Source organism: Chenopodium album, chromosome 25 (genome assembly GCF_948465745.1).
Source record: "Chenopodium album chromosome 25, dcCheAlbu1.1, whole genome shotgun sequence".
NCBI classification, from domain to species: Eukaryota; Viridiplantae; Streptophyta; class Magnoliopsida; order Caryophyllales; family Amaranthaceae; genus Chenopodium; species Chenopodium album.
In genome coordinates this window covers 16,513,779-16,526,200 of record NC_137858.1, presented here as the reverse complement: position 1 = coordinate 16,526,200, position 12,422 = coordinate 16,513,779, and the positions used below count along the sequence as shown (strand labels likewise).

At 36.7% G+C, this 12,422-nt stretch overlaps 1 protein-coding gene across 1 annotated transcript; it reads right to left on the bottom strand.

Moving 5' to 3' along the window:
• Positions 1-352: 352 nt before the first annotated feature.
• Positions 353-11,758, bottom strand: LOC145614609 (uncharacterized). Its single transcript, XM_081669672.1, has 11 exons — positions 11,400-11,758; positions 8,243-11,294; positions 7,146-7,290; positions 6,967-7,049; positions 5,861-6,096; positions 5,299-5,385; positions 4,176-4,275; positions 2,885-3,095; positions 1,783-2,768; positions 775-1,117; positions 353-663 (listed from the first exon to the last, which is right to left on the bottom strand). The coding sequence occupies exons 2-10, from the start codon at positions 11,126-11,128 to the stop codon at positions 1,097-1,099; spliced, it is 4,755 nt and encodes a 1,584-aa protein (XP_081525798.1). The 5' UTR covers positions 11,129-11,294; positions 11,400-11,758; the 3' UTR covers positions 353-663; positions 775-1,096.
• Between the last annotated feature and the right edge of the window lie 664 nt (positions 11,759-12,422).

Below are 12,422 nucleotides of genomic sequence, written 5' to 3'. Positions count from 1 at the left end.
TATGACGTAACGTTATTCGGATCGGTTCGCTTTCGGGTTCATTCACATATGGTTCGGGTCAGTTTTCTGTTTCAAAAAAACGGTCTTTAGTTGGATCGGTTCTCATTTGAGTCTGTTTGATTCGGACAGTTAAACGATTTCAGTTTAAAATTTGACAACACTACTTTTACACTTTAAAAATTGAATTTTACGCTCTCATATCTAATTATGGGGGTACATTTTCCAATAATCCCTCTCGTACTATGCTCTGGCCGCCTGAAACATGGCCATGTTATAGGAGGCGCAAAGTCAATAGTCACAACATACATTGGGAAGCAAATTGAGTCAATGCTTGAGAAATTGTTACTGTATATAATCAGCAAAAGAGCCTGTTTCATTGTTTCTTCATTCCATTTACAAAAAACAAAAGCAAGGGGCCATAAAATGATAACTTAAGATGATACTCCACCTAAACATAACTATACTATGGCCCTCTTAGCCTATGTAAAGGATGTGCCTAGCTACTCAAAAGGATCCATAATGAGTTCATGGAATATACAATAACAAAAGTCCGCCAAATGAATGTTTGAATCAACTGACAATGGCGTCTGTAATGTTTCACATCAAAAGACAGCAACCCTTGCAAGAGGACTTTCGCTAGTATTGTAAAAAATGGTCAGCAATCTGCACGTAAGCAAAGGGTTCATCAAGCCTGGATATAGTCATTAGAGACCCTGAACTGAGCACAATTAGAGTTAATTGAAATAAATGCAACAAAGAAAAGAATGTTCATACCTAAAGGTGTAAGATTTCTGCCTTCCTGTCAAGATACTGAAAACTGGTCACTGACATAATGCTAATACTATACCAAAATGTACACTGGTGAAGGTACGATAATTCCCCGTTTCTGCTCCTAATTTAATGATTTGCTTCTCAGTTCGGTCAAATAAGGGGGTTGAATAGGACAAAAGAAGAAATGAAGATAGAACTGCAAACTACAACATACTAACTGCACAGGCTATAAACAAGGTGTGAATGAGCTATCATGGTCTTCAGATCTACCGACTAAAATCTATACAATGGCACATCTGCTTTCACCTTGAGAATCTCTCTTCATCTAAGATTTTGTTGGACCAACCTGCAAAAGTTTTGAATGGATTAGATGCAGAAATTATTTATCCAACCACATAAACGGAGATGTAACTTATATATTGAGTAACTATAAATAACAAGAAAATAAGATCAACTTTCAAAGGAAACTAGGAGAGGCATATTTGCATGCACTAGATATACGTTTTCGTACTCATATGACACATCAAGAGGTACAAGGATATGGAGATGGCTCATATGGTGTCCTAAAATAAAAAATAAAAAATAATAAAAAACGTAGCGAAAAGACAAACAAAATAAGGGCCACAGTTCTTAGTCCTTCCAAAAATAATACAGAGTAGGTCACTTGCTAAATTTAGAATGTCAATTTTGAACTTTCTCATAACACCCTTAATTCCGCAGAATTACTACATTGATGTAAAAATTTAAAAAAATACAATTAAATTGTTTTGGCTAACTCCGTGCAAAAGTAAAGTATAAGTGGTTGATTGTTTGCCAAAAAAGAGAATTATTAAAATGAAATATGATTATACTAGCCAAGTTAGCAGTATGAGCAAGAAATGTATTATTCCACAAAATCAACGAAAAGCTACTATTGAAGAGGCACGTCACAGCCAACGAACTTTAAGTAATGATTGGCTCAAGATTTAATATAAGGCAAGATTAAACTTTAGTAAAGCTATGCAGTATTACCTTAGCAATGCCACTGCCATGAAATACACCAGCAACACAGCTCTCACCTGCAGCAGAGCTTAGATTACACGAGGACTCAGAAGTGACCTGTGCAACCCTAGTGCACACTACTAATGGATTAGACTCAGAGTCAGAACACTTGGTAGATTTTGTAAGCAACTCAGCTCCAGCAGTAAGGTCCCCAGTATTGGAGCCCAAATCATGAGCTTTACTTGTCTCAACTTCAGAGCATTTAATTTCTGACACCTGACCAACTACAGAAAAGCCTGATGGCCCTGTTTCACCAACTACATTTTGGCTGCCACAACAGTTAGTCACTTCCAAAAGGTTATCATCTGCTTGCGTTGTCACATGGTCAATTGGTTTTTGCCCATCTAGTCTGGAAATTGAGGCTCCAACACTTGTTGAATTGGAAGGCAAACTGTCATCGTCCTCCAAGACCTTTCCCTCTAAATTCAAGTCATATTTAAGAGCCTTTTCCTCAGAACTTCTGACAGAAGTAGAATCCCCATTTTGATCATCATCACTTTCAACAGTACAGCACTCCTTGACATTAGTAAGACCAGAAGAATTTGAGGTACTTTTTGCTACCTCGTCAAAGTTCATAGTATTAGGACCATGACAGCCATGACTTTTCTCATCCGAAAAAGAATCATTTTCCGCCATCAAATTCAAGTCGGGATGCAGGATCCTAAGCTCAGAAGAATTCATGGCAATACCAGACACCCCAGTTCGACCATCATCATTTTTTTTACCTCCATAATTCATTCTTCTTTTTACATCATCTTCACAGTTCTCAGCATCAGAATCAGGATGAACCAGACATTTTTCATCAGACGAAGAGTCAGGGGCATTAGGAGCAACACAATTCAAGTCGAATTTACCATTCAAACAGCCATCATCAATTTCAGGCTTATCAGCATCAGTTTTAACAGCAGGACAGTCTATCTGGTCATTCTGAGATACACCAGAATCCGCATCTTTCTCTGATAAAGAAATAAAATCAATTCGATAATAGAGATCAGAATTTTTTTTTTGAGAAAAGCATCTACAAAACTAAGAAATATCCTGCAAACTAGAAATAATGAAAAACTATACAGACCTATAAAGGATGTGCTTTTCTCACCAAACTGTTGATTTACAATCGGTTTCTGCAGCATATCAGTATGCGCAAATACCAACATATTCATTGATCTCATATCTTCTCTTATAGATTCTTCTAGAGGGTTGAAACCAAATACTGAAGTCCACGTATCCATAAGTTCAGTAATAGCAGGGATGACCAGGTTCTCAATCTCTAGAGTGCCAAGAGCCTAAACATAACAAAGATTATCAAAAATTTGAGATACAAGAGTATTGCAATGCAAGGTTTTAAGACGTGCTAAAACGATACTACAATATCCTCGATTGCATATCTTCAAAAAATATGCTACAAGTATCACCAACCATTAATCAACCAAGAAAATGAAGGGCATGTAAAAAAACACTACTAGTCCGCTCTATGCTTGTTCACCAACAGGATTGATCAACCTTCAGTATGAACAAAGTCCCCACAGCCTCAACAGTCACTAAGAGATATTACCAGAAACCTAAATCTTTGCATATTTTCTCATTGTATCACAGAGCCTAGCCAAGAAACACAGGTAATCCCCACATTACTCCAAATTTCTAATGCTTCCTCCGTTCAAGTAATATACCATCATATGGGGGGGGGGGGGGGCACAATATTCTTGGTAGTGGGAAAAAGGAAGAGCGGAAAAAATTACAAAATTGCTTATGTGATTGTATACATAAACTAAAGAAACAAGTGTTAACTAGGGTATACTGGGTATTTTCAATGTGAACAGAGACATTTGCTTTCCTATAATTGGTATGGTGCAATATTTGTGAAACTTCCTTACAAGGCAAGTGGTGTAATAATAGCAAAGCAGAGGAAGTAGGCAAGTGGTGTAATAATAGCAAACAGAGGAAGTATATGAAGAACCATAGGTGAACAGAAGTTATAAAAAAACTCCTAATTGTTGTGTAACATGGATTATACATCAACTCAATCAAGTGAATATGTGAGAGTGGCCGAGAGCGTGATTGCAGCATTTCCCATAAACAAATGGAAATGAAGTGAATTCTTGATGTTAATTTCACTATGCTTCCAAGTTCCAGTTTCCAAAGTTTTTGAGATTTACCCCACAAATAATAGGAAGCCCATCAAGAGAAATGAAAATAATATTTAACAATTTGTATGCATTTATCAATTTAAAGTTCAATAAAATTCAGCAAAACACGGTATCATCACCAAGGTGGTCAACAATCACATCAAAAATAAGAAATCTCAGAAAGACAACTAACAGTTAACCAAATGTGGCAACATGAGGCATTGGAGGTGGTCAACGCACCTGTCCAATTGCAGCAAGTAGACGTCTGCACATTCCTTTGCGCCTGTAAACATTGCGTGTGCCAATAAATGGCATTTCTGCTAGCTGCTTCCCACGAATTCTGCTCAACACAATTGGAAAAAAAAAAGGCAATGGTTGGTATTTGGGTGTGATCAGTATATATATAGGCAAGCTGTGGAAACGCTAAGGCTTTGCAGGAAATGCATCTTAGAAAATTAAGATCGTCATCACTACAGCAAGACACAAAATACACCTTGACATAGAGCAAAGGTGGTTCCTCTACATCAAATCAGTTACAAGACACAAAACGTAAAGTAAGGGCAAGGATAGAGCAAAAGTTGTTCCTCTACATCAAATCAGTTACAAGACTTGAAACTTCCAAGTACATTTCAAATTGCTCATCCAAATAAAGGGAACTCCATCCATTGTCATGCTATCTCATAACTTTTCCCCAATTCAGACAATCTCAATACCAAAATTTAACCAGTAATGAAAACCACCCATATATATACCAAGGATGATTGTTGGTTGTACTGAAAAGTAGACAAAAACTGTCAAGTAAGAGGGATAAGAAATGTTTCTAATATATCTTTTAGAAAACTCATACTAATGTTATCAGGGGCATTGGAAGAAGGTTAAAGGATTAAAGATCATACTTAAAGAATACCAAGCAGGTGTTAAGGAGGGCTGGCTTCAGGAAGACATCAAAACTCACAGGTACAACTGTTAAAAGTTACACAAAGACACACAATGTTCTTCAATCTATAGAATTGTGCATAATTACTATGTATCGATTAGTTTGGTTGAGAATATAAAGATAAAATGTCTCCCTCCTGTATTAATCGTTGTAGTTGTCTTTATACCTCGTATAATCCTTTTAAGTCTATAACATCTCTATTTATCCTCCCCAACCTCCAACAGTTACATATCATTCAAAGTTATCTAACTTCTACCAATTAAATAGACATATAAGTATATAACTAATCCAAGACTGCAAAGCAACAATATAACAAACTAATTTCATAGTTTTTATTCTCATTATCAAACTAACTCGAAACGAGGACTTAGTAAATAGCAACTTGAGAGGAACATGCCCAGTGGATATATCTGTAAACAGATTTACCTGATGGAAGCTGCTGATATAACTTCATCTCCTTTCTCTAATACAACAGTTAAAAAGCTGCTAAAATTTAATCGGTTAAAATTTGACCTGTATGAAGAGGACCAAAACACATCAGAAAACGATAGGCAAAGAAAATCTGAGCAAGTAGATTGTATAAAATAAGCCAATGAACTATTAGGGATTAGAACACATAAGAGTATAGGACTCACTAAATAGAACTTTTAGGGAAATACACAGCTATGAGAAGCAAGACTAGAAGAATTGGTTTCAAGATATGTATAACAAGATTAACAACATTGAATATAGCAAATACATAAGAATATAGGCCTCACTAATGATTAAAAAAGCGACAACAAAAGACACTCAGAGTTACAGATGATATATAAATGGGGAAAACTCCAGAAACTCACAGATTACCTTATTCAAGAAATTACAGAATTTACAAGCATATGAGAAGGATGGTGAGAATGGAACTCTCGCAGAAAAAGAAAACAAAACTGAAGGAAGAAATAACAGTATACACACATGAATAACTTGCATAAAATGATGAACAAGTTCTTACCCGCAGCTATAGATGACATGGCGTATCAAATTAACACCACTTCTTTGGTCAATGATAGGCAAAAAACATTCCTCCATGACAGAGAGAGCCACAGCCAATTTAGAATTGTTTTGAATCTTTTGGGGTTCCAAGATAACAGAATCTTCTTTGATGTCAGACCGTTGAAGTAGAGTCCATGAATATCCATCTCCCAAATCACATTTTGCTCCTAAAAGACTCTTTAACCGCTCAGACATCTACATGCAAAAGTAGTAGTTATAATTATAATGGTTACACAACTTAACAAAACAAAAGTTAAATATAACGAAGGTGTAGGGAGTATAACAAGGCAGAAATCATGAAGTATATTCCCAAAGCAGTCAGCAGATTAACAGACTGCCAGCACAAGTAAAAGTTAGCCACTTGAAAACCAACTTCAAGACCCTTTAAGTCATGAAACCATATATACATGTATTAAGGTGAGCTGGTGAGATGACGAAAAAAGGTAATTAATATATGAGAGATCAAGTAGAGACCAGTTTAAGGAAACATCAGCTTGAGGTGATTAGTTTAAATCCTGTTCTAAGTATGAAATAAAAGATTTCCCTCTGTACCCAAATAGAGTAGCTTATTGTTATTGCACACAGATCAAGGGTTTATCAGTCTCATCATGTAAGTGGAAGAGTAATTGCTTCACCTCTCTGAACTAAACAAATAGATAAATAGCCAAATTCAGAGTTAATGTAAGCAACATTATATGACCGAAAACAGTAAACTTAAATAATTAGATGCTATAAGATAAGCTCAGTGTTACATAATACTCTAAACCCCCAAGTAACGCATTCTGAAAAAGTGAGTTATGACACAAAAGAGGCAGTTTAGCCCAATTTTTTCAATAATAGGTAGCAAATTGCATATCGTATCATAATATAATACTTAGGTGTGAGGTAGCTCTGATAAGCTATACTTAGATTAAACAAGGCATCCTTATTTAAACTCCCAACATCTCAAACTTTAAAACAGGCCCTTCTGTGCCGACAAAGCAGGCAAGATAGAAGATATGGAAGCACTTCATTATGGGTGTCAGCAAAGTCAAATGAAATAATATATAAAAATAATTGTCAAACCTGTTCACAATTTCTCCCACAAAAGTCTGGCCTTCGTGATTCGGCAAAGAGATTGTCGTCTTCACTGTTACATGATTTGTGATCTAGAGTGAAAACAGCACAAACTTGTCAATAACAGTAGTTAGCTTGTTAGTTACAAGAAAATGAAGCTATTTGGAAAACAGAACAGTGACTGTTACATTTTTCCTCACAAAAAGTGCAAGTGACCAATTGAGAAGAGACTGAATCACTCTCAACTTCCTCGGTTGCAGTTGCAGATTCACCACCTACACCACAAAATTTGCAGGAACAAAAAACACAGTGCCATTCACCCAAAGGTAATTCCTGCAAATATAAAAACAGAAGATAATTATAAACTATCAAAAGTACTAAATTCTAGTTCCCTTACTGTCTGAGGTGCTCAAACATCCGATGTCCAAATCAAAAAATCAGCAACTGATATATCTTAAATTCTGAGCACAGCTAGTCCATATTCCAGACATTTGCATACGAAAAATAGTATATTTTGTTATTTAGCGGCAAAAGTCAACTGAAATGCTTACAATAAAAAAATGTGGATCACATAAGATACTTTTGTTCACCGCAAGTATAGTTTCAATGAGATACAGTATCAATATTTCTATGAGACTTTTATAGAAAAATGTCCACATAAACTTGATAACGGACAAAATCAACATACACTGCAGTCTTCACGTAACAAAAGCTGATAGCCTCCATACAGAATATAGCACATATTTTAATTAGCAATAACTGCCTGTACGCAGATACTCGGCATAAATTTTATTGTGATGCACTCGGCAACTATCAGCCAATACTACAAAGAAAATGTCTAATTCAAACTAAGGCATAGTTTTTATTGTCAACACCAGTAACAAAAATGCAATTGGCAACTATCAGCCAATTCTACAAATAAAATGTCTAATTCAAACTAAGTGAAATGAAATTGACAATTGAAATTTTTCGGCATCTAAGAAGAATATGTCTGCTTAACAAGAAGCTAGTGCACATTTTATAAAAACGCTCCACTTACCAGGAAAAATTATCTTAAATTTTAACATGTCAGCTAAACAAGAAAGCCATAATAACCCCTAAGCATATTTAGATTATTGCCTAAGTTGATTAAATCCCTAAATTCACCCACCAATCCAACCCCACACCCTAATTAAATTAGGAGGAGAGAAGGAACAAGATATATGGACAGAACATACTAGTTAAGAACACAAAGTCAGCAGCCACAGGGTTAAAAAAAATGGGGGGCATTCAACAGCACAAGTACCTCAATATCTAAACAGTCCAGGTGAAATGTTGACGGACAGCCATCACAGCACATCAAGTCCCCGCCATCTCCGCAGATTGCACAGGTATCGTCATTTGGGTCATCAACATCAACATTGACACCATGAAACCCTAAACGACCAGTCTCATCTTGTTTGTTCCAGGAGTCCAGCAGACATTGTAGTAGTGAAGACCCACTTTCAAGGTAAATATTCTCATAGGGCTGGCAAAGTTTGCTCCCTGCATGGTTCTCAAAATCAAAAACTGATATTATTTCCTTGCAACAGCAACAAAGAATGCCATCTCTTGTAATGCTTCCCTCGAGTACTGATTCAGCATCATGGTGGCTCTTATAATGCACTTTTCCATCCAGACTAACAGTGCCCAAATCAATCATCCAAGCAAGAACACTATGCTTTCCAGAATGAGCAATGGCTCCATCATTCTCTGAAGTTGAATCCTGATTAGACCTGCGCACCACTAAGGCACACCGCCTCCTACCTTGTGCCCCAACCCGAACTGAGGGTTTCCTTTTTAAAGCAGAATGTTTTTGCTTAGCTCTTGCCTTACGACTTGCAGAACCTTCTTCATCAGAAGTATCACCATCTTGATTATTCTTTTTTTTCTTGTTCTTGTCTGATCTTGTCTTGGATACAACTCTAAACAATTTGCTGAGTACCTCTGCTGGTAATGGATTAAAGGTGAAATTCTCACCAGCCTTACCCTCTTCAGCTTCTTGCTGAAGTGAATTGTATGCCTTAGTAACTGACCAGTGAGTTTTTCCTTCACGATTGACATAAACTGCATCCTTATACTCTCTGCCATTCCTGGGTCTATATTCAATTGTCCAGCCTGCACTCAGAAGCATCTCAACTATTTGGTTTCTTATTGCATTTTTCTCACTAGAAAGAGACCCAGCTATTTCAGCCCTCTTGCGCTTTGCAGGTGAATTATTTTCAGGTAATAGAGTTTCTTCACCTTTCGAAGATCTTTCAACTGTGTCTTTATCAAGTCCGACAAAATTGACCTTTTTACCTGACCGAACTACCTTCTCAAGAGGTACTTCATCACTAGGCTTCTCTGATACTTTGAGGGGTTGACTGTCCCGTCTGCTTCTTCTGACAGGAGCTGTTACAAGAGAAACTTTTAAATCCCTTTCACCCTTCACCTTGCCATTCCCATTGTCATGACAAACAATCTTCACTGCATCAATTTCCGGCTCCTTCTTTGGTCTTCCGCGCTTGCCCTTCTTTTTTGATTTTCTTAATGACCTGTTACTTAAACTCTTGTCTTCAACTTCAGCCAGAGCTGCATCTTCAACTTTAGAAAAGGAGAGTTTCTTTTTCTTTTGAGCTATTTGCTCTTCAGAGTAATCAACGGTTCTCTTCGGCCTTCCACTTATGCGCCTCGGAGTCAAAATTTCAACAGACCTGTTGCTTACGTCTCCACCTTCATTTTTAACCTTTATGGGAGCAGCTTTCTCATTTTCAAGGTAATTTGCTGACTTCCTAGGCCTTCCACGTCCATCCTTCTTTTTTGAACTTACTGAACTGTTGTTTCTCCCAGCTTCATTTTCAACCTTAGGAACAACTCTCTCATTTTCAAAGGCATTTGCAGATTTCCTGGGCCGTCCACGTCCATTCTTCTTTTTTGGACTACTTGCAGATTTATTGTCCAATCCTTCCTCATCAACTTTAGAAACAGCCTTGAGTTCTTCATCAATCTGATCTACCCCCTTTTCAGGATGATTTCTGGATAATTTGGGCCTACCACGCTTCCTCTTCCTTTCTGAACTTTCAATCAGCTTATTGTTCACATTTTCATCCTCAGTTTCAGAAACAACTCGAGCATTATTCGGCTCAACTAACTCCTCCCCAGAGTTATCAGTTGATCTCTTGCTTTTTCTAATACTGCATGTCTTTTCCAAAGCTGAACTACTTTCGTCTTCCACTACGACTGCTGCTTCTTTAAGGCCATCAGTTACGCTCTTCCTTTTCCTTTGCGAGAATCCAATACTCTTGCCTTCAGTTTCTTCTCCCAAACCATTAGCTGGCACAACCCTGGATCTCAAAACTCTAGCAGCAACTTGGACCCTTTCTTGCTTGGCCTCTTTTTTGACTCCTTTATTACCATCAACTTCATCAAACTTGCATTTAATGCCCACACTAACACCTTCCTTCTTAGGAGATTCCATTTGTGCATCGAGATTTGATTGCATATCCTTTGACAATTTAGGATCAGCATCTACATGCTCTTCCATATCCTCAGTCTTGCTGTCACAATTACCATTGATAATTCTAGAACCCTCCACACTTGAACGCATCAGCCCTTCATCATCCCCTGAACCCTTATTCTTATCAACAGCTAAATCTGACTCCAAAGCCCGTCCATCAGAATCAACAGAACATTTTAACCCCTCCACTCCTGCTTCCTTCTCCTCTCCACCTACATTCTCAGAAAATTCATCAATTTTCTTTTCATCGTTGATTGCCCTAGTTGAACAAACATCCATACTCAAATCAACATCACCTACATGGCCTGCTTCACCGTCCACTGCCTCCGCCACCACCACCTCTCCCTCAACTCCAACATCATGGCTGCATTCGAACTCCGGAGTCGCGTATATCTCCCCTCCATCCTCAATTTCCATACCCTTACCCTCATCCTCACCAGCACCTTCTTTCTCACACGCTACCCCATTCGACTTCCCATCAATCTTGCTCACTTCAGAGCCTAATTTCTCCACTTCCTCGCTCAAAACATCATCAGGGTCATCCTCTAAATTCAAATCAGGAATTTTAACCCTTCTCAAATTACCAACACTGTGTTCTAAACCAACCTTAACATCCTCCTTCTTCGAACTACTTGACCTCAACCCTTCCCTCATCTCATTCAAACAACAAAAACCCAGAAAAAATCACAAGACCCAAATTCAAAATTAAGCCCTTAAATTCATTACCACTCCAGAAATCCCAAAATCAATCAACCTTCATAGTTCTACCAACCAGCAAAAGATCACCAAATCTGAACACTTTTCAAATACCCAAATAAAACTGAAACACCCAAAAAAATTTAAAGCAATCAAACATACAGAAAACCAAAAAAAAATACAGGAAATCTAATAGCAAAAAGAGAAATAGAGTAAATAAAATCATTACCTCAAGAAGCAGCATATGAATGCAGTTAAAACCCAGAAATATAATGCACCAAAAAGTTCGAAGATACTATAAAAATTCAATCTTTAAAAATTTCTCTTCAATTACAAAATGAACTACATCAAATTTGGTTTGAAAAATTGGGGTTTTGGAGAGAGAAAAACAAAGAAAAAGAGGGAGATGCAGGGGTTTTTAATATTTTTGATTTTGGGGAAGTGGGTTTTAAATCAAATGGATTCTTTTCCCTTTTTTTCTCCATTTTTTTTTTTTATTTTTTTTTTTTTTTTTTTTTGGGATTCCGGAAATTCAGAAGTATGTCATACTTCTATACTGTAGTTGAAGTGTGGAAGACCAACAAAGGATTAGCATACTAAAATGGACTGTCTTTCAAAAGTCATACATAGGACTTAAGAAGAGATTAAGGGGTAATTTGGTCCTTTAAAGAAATAAATTTTGCAATTTTCCCTCCAATCTTGTAATTTGGCCAAAATTGGTTTCTCTCTCCTTTAGTCATTGCGTAAAATTGGAATTTTGAAAATGGTGCAAAATATTTAATGGTTTTTGTGGGGTCCTTTTTCAAGTGTATGACTTGAGATTTTAGAGCCCTATTATAAAGCTTTTTTGGGTTGACAATTTACAATGCAATCTTTAGGGATTGGTTTTTTTTTTAAGGAATATGTAGAGATTATGGTGGGTGATAATTTAATTTATATATGTTTTCTATTGGTATTTTAAGTACTTTTTACGTTGTTTAATTAAACTAACTAGTATGTATCCCGGGCGATGCCCTGGGTTGCTAATTAGTGCACTTCTTGCTTTAATTTAACAATTATGTTGGACTATTTGTGTATTTAGTGTGTGTAGTGGTTCGGGCATTGCCTTGGATGTCACCTTTTTTTTTTTTTTACATCATATGCATTTATATTTTAATCTTGTGAAAAATTATGAATTATATTACCTCTAATTTACTTAATAAATGAAAGGAATATTATAATATTATGTGAAACTTGAAACATTAATAATAGT

Excerpts from the sequence above, each read along its gene's own strand:
- LOC145614609 (XM_081669672.1), bottom strand. The coding sequence starts at position 11,128 with ATGAGGGAAGGGTTGAGGTCAAGTAGTTCGAAGAAGGAGGATGTTAAG. Across the intron at positions 7,291-8,242 it reads TGGACTGTTTAGATATTGAG|GAATTACCTTTGGGTGAATG; the intron begins GTACTTGTGCTG and ends TTATATTTGCAG. Across the intron at positions 3,096-4,175 it reads TACTTGCTGCAATTGGACAG|GCTCTTGGCACTCTAGAGAT; the intron begins GTGCGTTGACCA and ends TGTTATGTTTAG.